The sequence below is a fragment of the Tachyglossus aculeatus genome, chromosome X1 (assembly GCF_015852505.1).
Source record: "Tachyglossus aculeatus isolate mTacAcu1 chromosome X1, mTacAcu1.pri, whole genome shotgun sequence".
In the NCBI taxonomy this organism is placed as follows: domain Eukaryota; kingdom Metazoa; phylum Chordata; class Mammalia; order Monotremata; family Tachyglossidae; genus Tachyglossus; species Tachyglossus aculeatus.
In genome coordinates this window covers 649,607-668,050 of record NC_052101.1, presented here as the reverse complement: position 1 = coordinate 668,050, position 18,444 = coordinate 649,607, and the positions used below count along the sequence as shown (strand labels likewise).

At 48.0% G+C, this 18,444-nt stretch overlaps 2 protein-coding genes across 9 annotated transcripts in view; one reads left to right on the top strand and one right to left on the bottom strand.

The window, feature by feature from the left end:
- The window catches only part of KIDINS220 (kinase D interacting substrate 220), a 104,001-nt gene extending 90,824 nt beyond the window's left edge, over positions 1-13,177 (bottom strand). For 7 of the 8 annotated variants that reach the window (XM_038772684.1, XM_038772686.1, XM_038772687.1 and 4 more), the window contains exons 1-2: positions 13,074-13,177; positions 4,940-5,069 (exon numbers count right to left, since the gene is read on the bottom strand). In XM_038772684.1, the coding sequence (XP_038628612.1) occupies positions 4,940-5,047 (108 nt within the window). In that variant the 5' untranslated portion in view covers positions 5,048-5,069; positions 13,074-13,177. Of the gene's footprint in view, positions 1-4,939; positions 5,076-13,073 lie in introns of all 8 variants that reach the window. The other variant, XM_038772685.1, reaches the window with a different exon arrangement.
- LOC119950483 (proline-rich protein 2-like) lies at positions 5,879-18,374 on the top strand. Its single transcript, XM_038772923.1, has 3 exons — positions 5,879-5,913; positions 12,812-13,503; positions 18,313-18,374. The coding sequence occupies exons 1-3, from the start codon at positions 5,879-5,881 to the stop codon at positions 18,372-18,374; spliced, it is 789 nt and encodes a 262-aa protein (XP_038628851.1).
- Positions 18,375-18,444: the final 70 nt, after the last annotated feature.

The window sequence follows — 18,444 nt, the reverse complement described above, 5'->3', positions numbered from 1 at the left end:
GCAAATAGTAAGCACTTAATGCATGCCATTATTATTAATATTATTAACCTCCACACTGTACCTCGTTCTTGCCTGTCCCGCCGTCGACGCCCAGCCCACGTCCTTCCCCTGGCCTGGAATTCATTCATTTATTCAATCGTATTTATTGAGCACTTACTGTGTGCAGAGCACTGTACTAAGCGCTTGGGAAGTACAAGTTGGCAACATACAGAGACGGTCCCTACCCAACAGCGAGCTCACAGTCTAGAAGGGGGAGGCAGACAACAAAACATATTAACAAAATAAAATAAATAGAATATGTACAAGTAAATATTAAAGTCTGTCTCCCCTTCCAGACTGTAAGCACATTATGGACAGGGAATGTATACTGTATTCTCCCAAGCGCTTAGTACAGTGCTCTGCACATAGTAAGCACTCAATAAATACAACTGACTGATGTGAAGGATTGGTTCTGTACAACTCTGAGACCAAAGATTACCAGTTCAGAATTTCAGCCTCGAAGGCTACTTATGTTCAGTAATTCCATCAGCGTAGAGATGATAGTTGAAGCCATGGGAGCGAATGAGTTCACCAAGGGAGTGAGTGTAGATAGAGAACAGAAGGGGACCAAGAACTGACCCTTGAAGGAACCCCCACAGTAAGGGGATGGGAGGGGGAGGAGCAGCCTGCAAAAGAGACTGAGAATGAACGGCCGGAGAGATGAGAGGAGAACCAGGAAAGGACAGAGTCTGTGAAACCAAGGTTGGATAGTGTGTTGAGGAGAAGGCAGCTGAGAGGTCAAGGAGGATTAGGATAGAGTAGAAGCCGTTGGTTTTGGCAAGCAGGAGGTCACTGGTGACCTTTGAGAGGGCAGTTTTGGTGGAATGCAGGGGACGGAAGCCAGATTGGAGGGGGTCGAGGAGAGAGTTGGCGTTGAGGAATTCGAGGCAGCGGGTGTAGGCGACTCGTTCAAGGAGTTTGGAAAGGAATGGTAGGAGGGAGATAGGGCGATAACTAGAAGGGGAGGTGGGGTCAAGAGAGGGGTTTTTTAGGATGGGAGAGACGTGGGCATGTTTGAAGGCAGAGGGGAAGGAACCAGTGGAGAGTGAGCGGTTGAAGATGGAAGTTAAGGAGGGGAGAAGGGGCGGAGCGAGAGATTTCATAAGATGAGAGGGAATGGGGTCAGAAGCACAGGTGGCCAGAGTAGTACTGGAGAGGAGGGAGGAGATCTCATCTGAGGATACTGCTGGGAAGGATGGGAGTGTAGCGGAGAAGGTTGAGAGCCGGGAGAAGGAGAAGGGGGAGGAGTGACTTTGGGGAGCTCAGACTTGATGGAGTTAATTTTATTAATGAAGTAGGAGACCAGATCGTTGGGGGTGAAGGAAGGAGGAGGGGGAGGAACCGGGGGCCTGAGAAGGGAGTTAAATGTACGGAAGAGCTGACGAGGATGATGGACATGGGTGTCAATAAGGGAGGAGAAATAGTTTTGGTTGGCAGAGGAGAGGGCAGAGTTAAGGCAGGAACGGATAAACTTGAAGTGAACGAGATTGGCATGGTGTTTAGATTTTCACCAGCAGCATTCAGCAGCTCAAGCATAAGAGTGAAGGAGGCAGACAGTGGCAGTGATCCAGGGCTGTGGGTTAGTGGTACGAGAGTGGCGAAGGGAAAGGGGAGCGAGGGAGTTGAGCTGAGTAGAGAGGGTAGAGTTGAGAGCAGTAATCTGATCATCAAGATTGGGTAGAGAGGAAAGGGAGGCAAGGAGGGGTGTGAGGCGCTCAGAAAGATGGATGGGGTCGAGAGAGTGGAGGTCTCTGTGAGGAAGTAATATAGATTTACAGGGCAGAAGAGTGTGAGTAAGGAGGCAGGTGAGAAGGTTATGATCAGAGAGGGATTTCAGAGTTGGTGAAGGCTCCCTCCGCACATCCGCCAAGCTAGCTCTCTTCCTCCCTTCAAAGCCCTACTGAGAGCTCACCGCCTCCAGGAGGCCTTCCCAGACTGAGTCCCCTTTTTCCTCTCCTCCTCCCCATCCCCCCCACCCTACCTCCTTCCCCTCCCCACAGCACCCGTATATGTTTGTACAGATTTATTACTCTATTTTACTTGTACATATTTACTATTCTATTTATTTTGTTAACGATGTGCATCTACCTTTATTTCTATTTATTCTGATGACTTGACACCTGTCCACATGTTTTGCTTTGTTGTCTCACTCCCCCTTCTAGACTGTGAGCCCGTTGTTGGTTAGGGACTGTCTCTATATGTTGCCAACTTGTACTTTCCAAGTGCTTAGTACAGTGCTCTGCACAGAGTAAGCGCTCAATAAATATGATTGAATAAATGAATGAATGAAAAACCGTGATATGGTAAGCCCTTTAGGAGGCAACATGGGCTACAAAGGTGAATGCCTAGAGCTCAACCCCAGCCAGCCTATGGGAAGAAGACAGGAGACCCAGGCAGTGTGCATGTTAACAGTGGGTGTAATGGTTGGTCGCGGCTGTTAAGGCATTGCTCCCTTCTTGCCCTGCCCCACCTATCCCCATTTGGATGTCAGTCCGATGAGCCACTCTGCAGGGTGAACCTGGTCCTTTCCACGGCTGGCATCCGTGACAACTGTGACAACTGGTTAGAGGGCTGGGGATCGACGGTTGCTGGGCAAGGAGTCCTTCTCGCTGATGGAACCACAACAATCCTCGACCACAGGCTAACTCAATTAGAAAATCTGGGGCAAGGTGGGAAGCCAAAGATGGACCACCTCTTGCCTTGGCAGTGAATGAGTGCTAGATGTGGAAACAAGAGGGCAATGCCACCCTTTTCCCCGCTGTTGGTAGCCCTCTGCTCCCCAGCCCTGCTCTCTAGCCAAGGCTCCAGAGCCTGGGGGGTTGGGGGAAAGGGGCGTTGGGGGGGGGGGGGGGGCACAGGGGTGGGAGGTGATTCCCGTCCATCCTGCTAGCTCTAGGGCCAGCTCAGAGACTCTTCTTACCCTCAGCCCAATCAGAGAGATCCAGCAGGGGTGCTAGGGGTCAGCTGAGTACTGATTTCACACCCTTTTAGGTCATTTGGCAGGGGGTGGTCTGGAGCGAGAAAAAGGTCTGCTCTGGGCCCCACTGCATACAGGCCTCCTTGAGAAATGAGTTACCTGTGCAGGCCATTTTCTCTGTTGGTCCCTTGGCTCTGTCTGTATCGGCCTGATATTCACTCATTCATTCATTCAATCCAATTTATTGAGTGCTCACTGCATCCAGACAGCGCTGTACTAAGCACTTGGGAGAGTAAAATGCAACCATCAACAGACAACACTCCCTGCCCACAGTGAGCTTACAGTCTGGAGCAGGGAAGAGGCATGAAAACAAATAAACAAATTACAGATATTTACATCAGTGTTCTGCGGCTGGGAGGATGGAAGAGCACAGGGAGCAAGTCAGGGAAACACAGAATGGAATGGGAGAAGAGGAAAGGGGAGGTTAGTCTCGGAAGGCCTCTTGGAGGAGATGTGCCTTCAATAAGACTTGGGGGTGGAGGTGAAAGAGTAATTGTCTGCTGGACTTGAGAAGGGAGGGTGCTTGAAACCAGGGACACGAAGTGGACTAGAGGTCGGTGGCAAGATAGGCAAGATCAAGACGCAGTGAAGTTAACATCAGAGGAGCTAGGCTAGGTTGGGCTAGGTTGTAGTACGAGAATAATGAGGTGAGGTAGGAGGGGGCAAGGTGGTGGAGTGCTTTGAAGTCAAGGGTGACGAATTTTTATTTGATGTGGAGGTGGATGGGCAACCACTGGAATTTTTTGAGGAGCGGGTTGACATGTCTTGAACATTTTTGTAGAAAAATAATCTGGGCAGCGGAATGATGCATTGACTGGAGTCGGAAGAGATAAGAGGCTGGGAGGTCAGCAAGGAGGCTGATGCAGCAATCCAGATGGAATAGGATGAGTGACTGTATTAACATGGTAGCAGTTGGATGGAGAGGAAAGGGCAGATTTTAGTGATGTGAAGGTGGGACTGACAGAGTTTAGTGATGGACTGAATATGTGCCTTGAATGAGAGAGAGCTGTCAAAGATAATGCCAAGGTTATGGGTTTGAGAGACAGGAAGGATGGTGGTGCCATCTACAGTGAAAGGAAAGCCAGGGGGAGGAAAGGGATTGAGTGGAAAAATAAGGAGCTCTGTTTTGGATATGTTAAGCTTGAGGTGACGGGAGGAAATCCAAGTAGAGATATCTGGAAGGCAGGGTCTCTTCCTACCCCTTTTCTTTCCTACCCCAATGGAAGTACCCCCATTGTCTGCTTGAATACCCCCATCTCAAAATTCCAGTTAATACTTCTATATAGGGGGCTACACTCCAGAACACAGCCTCATCAGTGTAGCTCTGAAGCCAGGGGCTCAGTCTAATCCTGAACCAAGACAAACAGTCATGCAACTCATTAAATTCCCGTTTTACTCTGAACCCCAACGTATGAAATTATAAACCCCATGATGTGCCAATTCTCCATCACACCAATGGTGAGGCCCATCCAACAGCCTGTGCCAACGGTAGCTCAAAACGATTTCAGACATGTGATGGGTGTTCCTCCTTGTCATTTCTCCCAGTGGTTGGGAATGGATCAGGAAAGATTCCTACCTTTCCCTCTAGTGAGTTATTCTAGATTTCTTCCCCAAGAATTTCTCCAAGTGCATCTTGAACCTGGCATTTTTAGTTAGCAGTTTGCTATCCACTGACGGAAGGGGTGTTTGGTTTGGGACAAGCCAATGCTGAGGGACTTGGCAAACAATAATTCCTCCTGCCTATACTCTTCAGAGTTTTGTAGACCTCAATCAAGTCCTCTCAACTTCATCTTTTCCAGTTTGAAGAGTCCTAACATTTTTCATTTTACATGGAAACTCCTCCAGCCAGCCACTCGATAATCCTGCTAGCGCTTCTGAAATCCCAGAGTTCAATAAGCTTTTAAAATTTTCAGCTTGCCTTACCTCATTCCTCTCATCCACATCCTTGCATTTCTCGAGAAGTGCTTTAAGAGCAGGAACATTTTCCTCTTCCACGTAAGTCAACAGACTCTGAGTCACCAGGCTCGCCATCTTCACGGATGCCAGCACTCACCTATTTTTAAAAGGTAAAATAGAAAGCTTATATTTGAATTATTGTTTGAAAGAAAAAAACACCTAGACTGCCACTTAAATTAGGATCATCCCTCCTTCACTCCATTAGAGTGCAGCCCTGCAGTTGGCTCAGCAGAAAGAACATGGCTCTAGAAATCAGGAGAGGTGGGATCTAATCTGGGCTCTGCAAGCAAGAGGAAAGCCACCTGGTGCTATGCCATCAGTTTTCTAATAATGATAATTGTGGTATTTGTTAGGCACTTATAAAGTGTGAGGCAGACTGAATATAGAATCTGTTCCACATGGGGCTCACATTCTAAGAGGGACAACTGATATTTTATTCCTAGTTTTCAGATGAGGAAACAGGCACAGTCAATCAACTGCATTTATTGTGTGCAGAGCACTGTACTAAGCACTTGAGTACAAGAGGATTGGTAGACACATTCCATGCCCACAAAAAATTTACCATCTAAAGGGAAGGACAGACACTGACATAAATCCATTATGGATATGTACATGAGCGTTGTGGGGCTGAGGGTGGGGTAAATACCAAGGGTTACAGATTCAAGTGCACAGATGATGCAGGAGAGGGAAAAGGAGTCAGCTTAAAGATGGCTTAATGAGGGCAGGCCTCTTGGAGGAGATGTGACATTAATAAGGCCTTGAGGGTGGGGAGGGTGGTGGTTTAGCATAAATAGAGAGGGAGGGCATTCCAAGTCAGAGGGGTACGTGAGAAAGGGGTCAGCGGTGAGAAAAACGCCCCACAAGCATCAACATTAAGTGGTAAGTGGTTTGGCAGGGGACGGGAGGATGGGAGAAGAAAGCTTCCAATATTCCTTCATAAGGTTTGTAAATTGCCTGTGTTTTGCAATTCTCAAAGTCCTAAAGTCAATCTTGGACACCTCTAGGATTAGCAGGCTTGTCATGCTAGGTTTAGACTCCATCACCTTACCTTTCTGAGGCAACTTAATAGTATTACCTGAGCTGAGGAGACTACAACAGAGTTAAGACACAATCCCTGCCTTCAGAAAGTTTACCGTTTAGCAGGAGAAGGGACAGGCATTAAATAACTTAGTCATAAGAGAAAGAAAACGAATAAGAAGATGAGCTACTGCTTAAGTAACTGGATTTTAAGTTGATATGTACAGAAGCACCCTAAATGGGTGTGAGTGAAAAAAGGTGTAATTGGCACAGGGGTGCCAAGGTAGTACTTGGGGGATATGATGTCACAGGACCAAATAAAAAGTTGTACTGAAGTCCAGATAGATTACAACTATTGCTTCCCCCCTAGCCTAGTCCACCTGCCCTATTTACAGAAGGGATCTGGAGACATTTAAGGTTAGGACAAACACCAAAAAGAAAGGGCTGACCTCCCTTGAGACAGAGGGCCAGACCAAATGAATTATTGTGGCTTCTTCTCAGCTCATGATTCTGTGCCTCAGTGGACAGCCTGTTGTTGGGTAGGGACCGTCTCTATATGTTGCCGACTTGTACTTCCCAAGCGTTTAGTACAGTGCTCTGCACACAGTAAGTGCTCAATAAATACGACTGAATGAATGAATGAATGGACAGAGTTACAATGGGGAAGCAATCACTCCATTATTTACTTTAACAATCTTGGCCCTGCCACTTGTCTTCTTTGTGATCCGGGGTTCGACACAACTTCTCTGGACTTCTGTTTTCCTCATCTGTAAAATGGTGATTATGAATACTTGTTCCCCCTCAGACTTTGGGCTCCACATGCTACAGGGACTGTATCTGAACTGATCATCTTCTATTCAATCTATTCTATCAACCCAAAACACTTAGGAGAGTGCTTGGCACATAGTATTAGTACTAATAGTATTAATAGTATTATAATAGTATTAATTAGTAATATTAATAGTATTATTATTACCAATACAGTTGCAATTTGTGATTTTTTATAAACGTCACTATTTCAGTTCAGTTTGGAAAAAAATGCTATTTTAATCTTTTGAATTTAAAATCGCTTTTGTCATCTCTGACAAAGCCCTTAGTCAGAAAACATGAAACTTTGCTCATCAACTAATCATCATCATAAGATTAGAAGAGGCTTTAAAAATATACGGAAAATGTTATACCCAATCACCTCATTTGAAAATGAAAAGACCTAAAATTTTAACCCTAGCATCTCACTACTCATGTTTTTTTCCTCACAGAAGTGAAAAAACATTTCATTTTACATTTTTGTTTGGTTGTTTGTTTTTTTTTAAGAAATGCATTACCAGTGTGCTGGGACTTAATGAGCTCATCTCCACACAAAGAGGAGCCAAAAATCACAACTATAACAACTGTGGTATTTGTTAATTGTTTGCTATATACCAAGAACTGTGCCAAGCACTAGGGTAGATACAGTACAATCAGATCAGACAGTCACTGAGTCCCACACAGTCTAAGGTAGAGGGAGAACAGGTATTTAATCTTCATTTTACAGATGAGGAAACCGAAGAAAAGAGAAGGTCATATGGCAGACAAGTGGCAGGGCTGGGATTAGAACCCAGGTCACCTGACTTTCATTCATTCAATCGTATTTATTGAGCACTTACTGTGTGCACAGCACTGTACTAAGCGCTTGGGAAGTACAAGTTGGCAACATAGAGAGACAGTCCCTACCCAACAGTGGGCTCACAGTCTAGAAGGGGGAGTGACAACAAAACATATTAACAAAATAAAATAAATAGAATAAATATGTACAAATAAAATAAATGAATGAATAGAGAAATACGTACAAACATATGTACATATATACAGGTGCTGTGGGGAGGGGAAGGAGGTAAGGGGGGGGAGGGGGAGGAGGCTCAGTCTCACAGTCATTCGTTCATTCATATTTATTGAGCACTTACTGTGTGCAGAGCACTGTACTAAGCGCTTGAATAATGTTGGCATTTGTTAAGCGCTTACAATGTGCAAAGCCCTATTCTAAACGCTAGCGTAGACACAAAGTAGTCTACTGTGAGACGTGGGGCTCACGGTCTTCATCCCCATTTTACAGATGAGGTAACTGAGGCACAGAGAAGTTAACCGATTTGCCCAAAGTCACACAAATCCCGGTGGAGCCGGGATTTGAACCCATGACCTCTGACTCCCAAGCCCATGCTCTTTCCGTAGGTTTTAATCCCGGCTCTGCCACTTGTCAAGGGTGTGCCCTTGGGCAAGTCACTTCACTTCGCTGTGCCTCAGTTCCCTCATCTTTAAAATGGGGATGAAGACTGTGAGCACCATGTGGGACAACCTGATTACCTTGTATCCCCCTCAGCGCTTAAAACTGTGCTTGGCACATAGTAAGCGCTTAGCAAATACCAACATTATGATTATTATCAAGGTCCCTCCTCCTCCTCCCCTTCTCCCCCATCCCCACTGACGAACCGGCCCCCTCCTCAATCAGTCAATTAATCAATCGCATTTATTGAGCACTTACTGTGTGCAGAGCACTGAACTAAGCCCTTGGGAAGTACAAGACGGCAACATATAGAGACCGTCCCTACCCAACAGTGGGCTCAACAGTCTAAAAACCTCTTCCCTCTTCTTCCCCTATCCCCCCTGCAGATCCAGCCTCCTCATTCATTCATTCCATCGTATTGATTGGGCGCTTGCTGTGTGCGGGGCACTGGACTAAGCGCTCGGGAAGCACAAATCGGCAGTAGAGACGGTCCCTACCCAACAACGGGCTCACAATCTAGAAGGGGGGGGGGGGGGGAGAGACGGCCAACAGAACAAAACAAGCAGACAGGCGTCAATACTGTCAGAATAAATAGAATTAGAGCTCTAGACACGTCACTAATAGAGTACTAAATATGTACAAATAAAATAAACGGAGTAATAAGTATGTACAAATAATCTCCTGCTCCTGCCCCCGCCCCCCCCGCCCCTCTCCAACCGGTCAACGCATCAGGCAAAAACTCCTCACCTTCGGCTTCAAGGCCGTCCATCCCCTCGCCCCCTCCTACCTCACTTCCCTACTTTCCTTCCCTTCCCCACAGCACCTGTATATATGTATATATGTTTGTACATATTTATTACTCTATTTATTTATCTTACTTGTACATATCTATTCATTTTATTTTGTTAGTATGTTTGGTTTTGTTCTCGGTCTCCCCCTTCTAGACTGCGAGCCCGCTGTTGGGTAGGGACTGTCTCTATGTGTTGCCAACTTGTACTTCCCAAGCGCTTAGTACAGTGCTCTGCACACAGTAAGCGCTCAATAAATACGATTGATTGATTGATTGATTGGAATGCCCTCCCTCTGCCCATCCGCCAAGCTCGCTCTCTTCCTCCCTTCAAGGCCCTACTGAGAGCTCACCTCCTCCAGGAGGCCTTCCCACCCTGAGCCCCTTCCTTCCTCTCCCCCTCCTCACAGCACCTGTATATATGTTTGTACATATTTATTTCTCTATTTACTTAATTTGTACATATTTATTCTATTGATTTTATTTTGCTAATACGTTTTGTTTTGTGGTCCATCTCCCCCTTCTAGACTGTGAGCCCACTGTTGGGTAGGAACCGTCTCTAGATGTTGCCAACTTGGACTTCCCTAGCGCTTAGTCCAGTGCTCTGCACACAGTAAGCGCTCAATAAATACGTTTGGATGAATGAATGAATAATAATAATAATAATGGCATTTATTAAGCGCTTGCTATGTGCAAAGCACTGTTCTAAGCGCTGGGGAGGTTACAAGGTAATCAGGTTGTCCCACGTGGGGCTCACAGTCTTCATCCCCATTTGACAGATGAGGTAACTGAGGCCCAGAGAAGTGAAGTGACTTGCCCGAAGTCACACAGCTGACAAGTGGCGGAGCCGGGATTTGAACCCACGACCTCTGACTCCAAAGCCCGGCCTCTTTCCACTGAGCCACGCTGCTTCTTACCTCCTTCCCCTCCCCACAGCACCTGTACATACGTATATACGTTTGTACGTATTTATTACCCTATTTGCTTATTCATTTTATTTGTACATATTTATTCTATTGATTTTATTTGGTGAATAGGTTTTGTTTTGCCATCTGTCTCCCCCTTCTAGACTGTGAGCCCGCTGTCGGGTAGGGACCGTCTCTAGATGTTGCCAACTTGGACTTCCCAAGCGCTTAGTCCAGTGCGCTGCACACAGTGAGTGCTCAATAAATACGATTGATTGATTGCCAACTTGGACTTCCCAAGCGCTTAGTCCAGTGCTCTGCACACAGTAAGCGGCGCTTAGTCCAGTGCTCTGCACGCAGTAAGCGCTCAATAAATACGATTGATTGATTGATGGCCAACTTGGACTTCCCAAGCGCTTAGTCCAGTGCTCTGCACACAGTAAGCGGCGCTTAGTCCAGTGCTCTGCACACAGTAAGCGCTCATTAAATACGATTGATTGATTGATTGCCAACTTGGACTTCCCAAGCGCTTAGTCCAGTGCTCTGCACACAGTAAGCGGCGCTTAGTCCAGTGCTCTGCACACAGTAAGCGCTCAATACGATTGAATGATTGACTGCCAACTTGGACTTCCCAAGCGCTTAGTCCAGTGCTCTGCACACAGTAAGCGGCGCTTAGTCCAGTGCTCTGCACACAGTAAGCGCTCAATAAATACGATTGATTGATTGATGGCCAACTTGGCCTTCCCAAGCGCTTAGTCCAGTGCTCTGCACACAGTAAGCGGCGCTTAGTCCAGTGCTCTGCACACAGTAAGCGCTCAATAAATACGATTGATTGATTGATGGCCAACTTGGACTTCCCAAGCGCTTAGTCCAGTGCTCTGCACACAGTAAGCGGCGCTTAGTCCAGTGCTCTGCACGCAGTAAGCGCTCAATAAACACGATTGATTGATTGATTGATGGCCAACTTGGACTTCCCAAGCGCTTAGTCCAGTGCTCTGCACACAGTAAGCGGCGCTTAGTCCAGTGCTCTGCACACAGTAAGCGCTCAATAAATACGATTGATTGATTGATGGCCAACTTGGACTTCCCAAGCGCTTAGTCCACTGCTCTGCACACAGTAAGCGGCGCTTAGTCCAGTGCTCTGCACGCAGTAAGTGCTCAATAAATACGATTGATTGATTGATTGCCAACTTGGCCTTCCCAAGCGCTTAGTCCAGTGCTCTGCACACAGTAAGCGGCGCTTAGTCCAGTGCTCTGCACGCAGTAAGCGCTCAATAAATACGATTGATTGATTAATTAATTGCCAACTTGGCCTTCCCAAGCGCTTAGTCCAGTGCTCTGCACACAGTAAGCGGCGCTTAGTCCAGTGCTCTGCACACAGTAAGCGCTCAATAAATACGATTGATTGATTGCCAACTTGGCCTTCCCAAGCGCTTAGTCCAGTGCTCTGCACACAGTAAGCGGCGCTTAGTCCAGTCTGCACAAAGTAAGCGCTCAATAAATGCGATTGATTGATTGATTGCCAACTTGGACTTCCCAAGTGCTTAGTCCAGTGCTCTGCACACAGTAAGCGGCGCTTAGTCCAGTGCTCTGCACACAGTAAGCGCTCAATAAATACGATTGATTGATTGATGGCCAACTTGGACTTCCCAAGCGCTTAGTCCACTGCTCTGCACACAGTAAGCGGCGCTTAGTCCAGTGCTCTGCACGCAGTAAGTGCTCAATAAATACGATTGATTGATTGATTGCCAACTTGGCCTTCCCAAGCGCTTAGTCCAGTGCTCTGCACACAGTAAGCGGCGCTTAGTCCAGTGCTCTGCACGCAGTAAGCGCTCAATAAATACGATTGATTGATTAATTAATTGCCAACTTGGCCTTCCCAAGCGCTTAGTCCAGTGCTCTGCACACAGTAAGCGGCGCTTAGTCCAGTGCTCTGCACACAGTAAGCGCTCAATAAATACGATTGATTGATTAATTGCCAACTTGGCCTTCCCAAGCGCTTAGTCCAGTGCTCTGCACACAGTAAGCGGCGCTTAGTCCAGTCTGCACAAAGTAAGCGCTCAATAAATGCGATTGATTGATTGATTGCCAACTTGGACTTCCCAAGTGCTTAGTCCAGTGCTCTGCACACAGTAAGCGGCGCTTAGTCCAGTGCTCTGCACGCAGTAAGCGCTCAATAAATACGATTGATTGATTGATGGCCAACTTGGACTTCCCAAGCGCTTAGTCCAGTGCTCTGCACACAGTAAGCGGCGCTTAGTCCAGTGCTCTGCACACAGTAAGCGCTCATTAAATACGATTGATTGATTGATTGCCAACTTGGACTTCCCAAGCGCTTAGTCCAGTGCTCTGCACACAGTAAGCGGCGCTTAGTCCAGTGCTCTGCACACAGTAAGCGCTCAATACGATTGAATGATTGACTGCCAACTTGGACTTCCCAAGCGCTTAGTCCAGTGCTCTGCACACAGTAAGCGGCGCTTAGTCCAGTGCTCTGCACACAGTAAGCGCTCAATAAATACGATTGATTGATTGATGGCCAACTTGGCCTTCCCAAGCGCTTAGTCCAGTGCTCTGCACACAGTAAGCGGCGCTTAGTCCAGTGCTCTGCACGCAGTAAGCGCTCAATAAATACGATTGATTGATGACTGATGGCCAACTTGGCCTTCCCAAGCGCTTAGCCCAGTGCTCTGCACACAGTAAGCGCTCAAGAAATACCATTGAATGAATGAATGAATACACAAATACCCTCCTGCTCCTGCTCTCCTCAGCCCCCCGCCCCGACCGGTCCGGCCCGGTTTAGTGCGGGCTCCGGCCCCGCCCCCCCCCCCCCCCCCCCGCCGTCGGGCCTGAGGAAACGGCCCGTTCCTTAGCAACCGACTCGCCGCCCGCCTGCCTGCCTGCCTGCCTCCCGTCCGTCCGCCGTCCGTCCTCCCGCGGCCGGGCCCTCCGCCTCAGGGCTCCCTCAACAAGGAGCTCCCTCAACAAGGAGCTCCCTCAACAACGAGCTCCCTCAACGAGCCCCCTCAACAACAACGAGCTCCCTCACCGCCCCCCGCCCGGCCCCGGCCCCGGCCCCGCCCGCCGACGAGCCGCGGAGATGGAGGCGGTGGGGGCGGCCGCGCCGACGCTCACCTCCTTCCTCCGGGACCGACCGAGCGATCGCCGGGGGGCTCAGCCCGCTCCGCCGCCCCCGCTAAGGACGGCACCACCCAGCCCCGGCCGCCATCTTCCTTCTTCTCACGGAGCCGCCCGCCCGGGTCACGTGCCGCCGCCCCCGCCGCCACCGCCCCTCAGGGTCACGTGTCGCCGCCCCCGCCCCTCAGGGTCACGTGCCACCGCCCCCGCCGCCCCCGCCCCTCAGGGTCACGTGCCGCCGCCCCCGCCCCTCAGGGTCACGTGCCGCCGCCCCCGCCCCTCAGGGTCACGTGCCGCCGCCCCCGCCGCCCCCGCCCCTCAGGGTCACGTGCCGCCGCCCCCGCCCCTCAGGGTCACGTGCCGCCGCCCCCCGCCCCTCAGGGTCACGTGGTCGTCCAGCCCGAGGACGCCGTTGGGCAGTTTGGGCGTGGGCGGGGCTGGGCGGGGAGGGCCCGGCTTTATTCATTCATTCATTCATTCATTCATTCATCATCATCATCATCAATCGTATTTGAATGAATATTCATTCATTCATTCATTCAATCGCATGTATTCATTCATTCATTCATTCATTCAATCGTATTTATTGAGCGCTTACTGTGTGCAGAGCACTGTACTAAGCACTTGGGAAGTACAAGTTGGCAACATATAGAGACAGTCCCTTCCCAACAGTGGGCTCACAGTCTAGAAGGGGGAGGCCGAGAACAAAACAAAGCATATTAACAAAATAAAATAAATGGAATAAATATGTACAAATAAAATAAATAAATAAATAGAGTAATAGATACGTAGAAACATATATACATATATACATATATACAGGTGCTGTGGGGAGGGGAAGGAGGTAAGGCGGGGGGATGGGGAGGGGGCTCAGTCTCAGTCAGCATGTATTCATTCATTCAATCGTATGTATTCATTCATTCATTCAACCGTATGTATTCATTCAATCATTCATTCATTCAATCGTATGTAAACAATCAATCAATCAATCGTATTTATTGAGCGCTTACTGTGTGCGGAGCACTAGAGTCTTTGGAGGCTGCAAGGACTGCTCTTCTCTGTGCCTCAGTTCCCCCATCTGTAAAATGGGGATTGAGACTGTGAGCCCCACGTGGGACAACCTGATCACCTTGTAACCTCCCCAGCGCTTAGAACGGTGCTTTGCACATAGTAAGCGCTTAATAAATGCCATTATTATTATTATTACTAAGCGCTTGGGAAGTATAAGTTGGCAACATATAGAGACAGTCCCTGGCCAACAGTGGGCTCACAGTCTAAAAGGGGGAGACAGAGAACAAAACCAACCATAGTAACAAAATAAAATAAAGAGAATAGATATGTACAAGTAAAATAAATAAATAGAATAATAAATACGTATGAACATATATACATATATACACCGCACCATGCCGCCTGGCACCAGTAGGAGCGAGTATTCGTTCAATTGCTGATAGGTTGGGCCCGTGCGTTACCCCAACACAGTGTAAGTATTCATTCATTCATTCATTCGTATTTATTCATTCATTCAGTTGTATTTATTGAGCGCTTACTGTGTGCAGAGCACTGGACTAAGCGTTTTGGAAGTCCAAGTTGGCAACATCTAGAGACGGTCCCTACCCCACAGCGGGCTCACAGTCTGGAAGGGGGAGACAGACGACAAAACAAAACCTATTCGCCAAATAAAATCAATAGAATAAATATGTACAAATAAAATAAATAAGCAAATAGGGTAATAAATACGTACAAACGTATATACGTATGTACAGGTACTGTGGGGAGGGGAAGGAGGTAAGAAGCAGCGTGGCTCAGTGGAAAGAGGCCGGGCTTTGGAGTCAGAGGTCGTGGGTTCAAATCCCGGCTCTGCCAATTGCCAGCTGTGGGACTGTGGGCAAGTCACTTCACTTCTCTGGGCCTCAGTTACCGCCTCTGTAAAATGGGGATTAAAACTGTGAGCCCCCCGTGGGACAACCTGATCACCCTGTAACCTCCCCAGCGCTTAGAATGGCGCTTTGCACATAGTAAGCGCTTAACAAATGCCATCATCATCATCAGGTAAGGCGGGGGGGATGGGGAGGAGGGGGAGAGGAAGGAGGGGACTCAGTCTGGGAAGGCCTCCTGGAGGAGGTGAGTTCTCAGTAGGACTTTGAGTAAGCCTTCGGGACGCTCAGCTGACAGAGGGCCGGGAGAGCTGGGCCGGGGCCGGACACCGGGACTGAAGAGGAGGAAGAGGAGGAGGCGATGGTGGGGAAGAGGGAGGGGGCTTAGGCTGTGGGACAGGACATTGGGAGGAACACCTCCACTGCTAAACCTTCTCTTCGGGCCCGCAACGCCCTCCCTCCTCATAGCAGATCAATGCCCCACCCCACCCCCCTTCAAAACCTTATTCATTCGGTCAGTCCTATTTATTGAGCACTTACTGTCTGCACAGCACTGGACTAGACTAGACTTCTCGACTGTGAGCCCACTGTTGGGTAGGGACCGTCTCTATATGTTGCCAACTTGTACTTCCCAAGTGCTTAATACAGTGCTCTGCACACAGTAAGCGCTCAATAAATACGATTGAATGAATGAATGAATGGACTAAGCGCTTGGGAAGTACTGAAGGCCCATCTCTCACTTAACTTCTCGGAGCCTCAGTTCCCTCATCTGTAAAAATGGGGGTTAAGACTGTGAGCCCCACGTGGGACAACTTGATCACACTGTATTCCCCCCCCCAGCGCTTAGAACAGTGCTATGCACATAGTAAGCACTTAACAAATGCCATCATTATTATTATTATTATCATCATCATCATCATCAATCGTATTTATTGAGCACTTACTGTGTGCAGAGCACTGTACTAAGCGCTTGGGAAGTACAAGTCGGCAACATATAGAGACTGTCCCTACCCAATAGTGGGCTCACAGTCTAAAAGGGGGAGACAGAGAGCAAAACCAAACATACCAAGAAAATAAAATAAATAGAATAGATATGTACAGTAAAATAAATAAATAAATAGAGAAATAAATATGTACAAACATATATACATATATACAGATTATTATTATTATCTCCTTCAAGAGGCCCTCCCTGACTATGACCCCCCCCTTTCTTCCCACCTGCATCACCCTGACTTGCTCCCTTTGTTCATCTCCCTCCCAGTCCCGCGGCATGGGGGTCCACATCCCTCATTTCTTCCTATTCATGCTCGTTGTGGGCGGGGAATGTGCCCTTTCATTGTTCCATCGTCCCCTCCCAAGCGCTTAGTACAGAGAAGTAGCGTGCCTTAGTGGAAAGAGCCCGGGCTTGGGAGTCAGAGGTCATTCATTCATTCAATCGTACTTAGTGAGCGCTTGCTGTGTGCTGAACACTGGACTAAGCGCTTGGGAAGTACAACTCGGCAACATATAAAGAGGGTCCCTACCCAACAACGGGCTCACAGTCTAGAAGGTCATAAGTTTGAATCGCGACTGCTACTTGTCAACTGTGTAACTTTAGGCACGTCACTTCTCCGTGCCTCAGTTACCTCATCTATAAAATGGAGATTAAGACTGTGAGCCCCACGTGGAACTACCTGATCACCTTGTATTTACCCCAGCGTTTAGAACGGTGCTTGCTACATAGTAAGTACCTAATAAATACCCTCATTGTTATTTTTATTATTACAGTGCTCTAATAAATACGGTTGAATGAATGAATGAGGGAGAGGCAGGCAGGGCGGGGGCTTCGACTGAGGGAGAAGACGGAGTGGGGAGGGGGAGAGAAGTGAAAACTATCTTTGACCGGCATGCTGCTCTGATTTGCACATTGTAAGCACTTAATAAAGGCCATCATTATATTAGGCACTTACTGTGTGCCAGGACCTGTACTAAATGCTGGGGGTAGGTGCAAGCTAATCAGGTTGGACACAGCCCGTGTCCCATATGGAACTCACAGGCTTAGCTTAATCCCCATTTTACAGATGAGACAAAGTTAAGTTAGGTGACTTGTCCGAGGTCAGACCGGAATTACAGATCGGGAATTAGAACCCAAGTCCTTCGGACTCCCAGAAGGACTAATCACTAGGTCATGCTTCTTCTCTTATACTCCTGAAAGAAAAGGAAAGATCATAGAAAAATGAAAATTAAATGAGTGAGTGGGCCTTAAAGGATGGTTTTAAGTCTCAGTGCTAGACTGTGAGCCCGTTGTTGGGTAGGGAAGTTAAGTTAGGTGACTTGTCCGAGGTCAGACTGGAATTACAGACCGGGAATTAGAACCAAAGTCCTTCTGACTCCCAGAAGGACTAATCACTAGGTCATGCTTCTTCTCTTATACTCCTGAAAGAAAAGGAAAGATCATAGAAAAATGAAAATTAAATGAGTGAGTGGGCCTTAAAGGATGGTTTTAAGTCTCAGTGCTAGACTGTGAGCCCATTGTTGGGTAGGGACCATCTCTATATGTTGCCAACTTGTACTTCCCAAGCGCTTAGTACAGTGCTCTGCACACAGTAAGCGCTCAATAAATACAATTGAATGAATGAATGAATGCTAGTGACAATTTTTTGTGGGTTTTTTTTAGCAATGATTTTGAAATACACAGGGAAGAGATCAGTTTGCCAAAGGTGAGGGCCAGAGGATGTAGAGAAGGAGGAAGGATGGCATCTCGTGTGATGAAAAGCAGATGAGTCTCAGTCCAGTCACGAAGGCTTCAAATGGAGGATGGATACAGAGGACTTGATTCTGGTGCCGGTAGTTTGCACGGTGTCCCTCGTGCTCTCTCGTCCCTGCCTGTCGTGTTCCCGCTGGGGCACAGAATGTGAGCCCGTTGTTGGGTAGGGACTGTCTCTATATGTTGCCAACTTGTACTTCCCAAGCGTGTAGTACAGTGCTCTGCACACAGTAAGCGCTCAATAAATACGATTGAATAAATGAATGAATAAGTAGACAGGTAAGGTGTAACACCTTGCCAACGGCACACAAGAACTTTATTTACAGATCCCATTTTTGGCCAAAGTGCTCATGCTGTGATGTGGCATGGTAGTGCAGCAGGTGGTCGCCAGGGGAGGAGACAGGAATGGATGTGGTGGGCTGTAGCTCTGAGTCACATAACCTGGAGTGTACCCTACCCCCCTGCCCCCTCATCTGGGCTCTGGGCCCTGAGGTCCATAGATACCCTGCACCCTCTAGCCCCAACTATGGAGAACAAATTCTCCCCCCCCACAACTCATCTGGGGGACAGAGCCCAGAATTTCTCCTTCCTCATGCTCCTGTGCCTGCAGGCGACATCCCGAAGGCCGAGATGGATCCTGCCTCCAACCAACACCAAAGGGTGCAAACCTAAGCTGGGGCGGAGGGAAGGCTCTGGCAATGTGAACAGGATGCCAGGGCTGCAGCATTGAGATTCATGAGGA

Bases quoted from the DNA above. Each gene is read 5' to 3' on its own strand.
- LOC119950483 (XM_038772923.1), top strand. From the start codon at position 5,879: ATGGGAGAAGAAAGCTTCCAATATTCCTTCATAAG. The intron at 5,914-12,811 runs GTTTGTAAATTG...CCCGTTCCTTAG, and splicing joins TTCCAATATTCCTTCATAAG to CAACCGACTCGCCGCCCGCC. The intron at 13,504-18,312 runs GTGGGCGGGGCT...CTGTGCCTGCAG, and splicing joins CGCCGTTGGGCAGTTTGGGC to GCGACATCCCGAAGGCCGAG.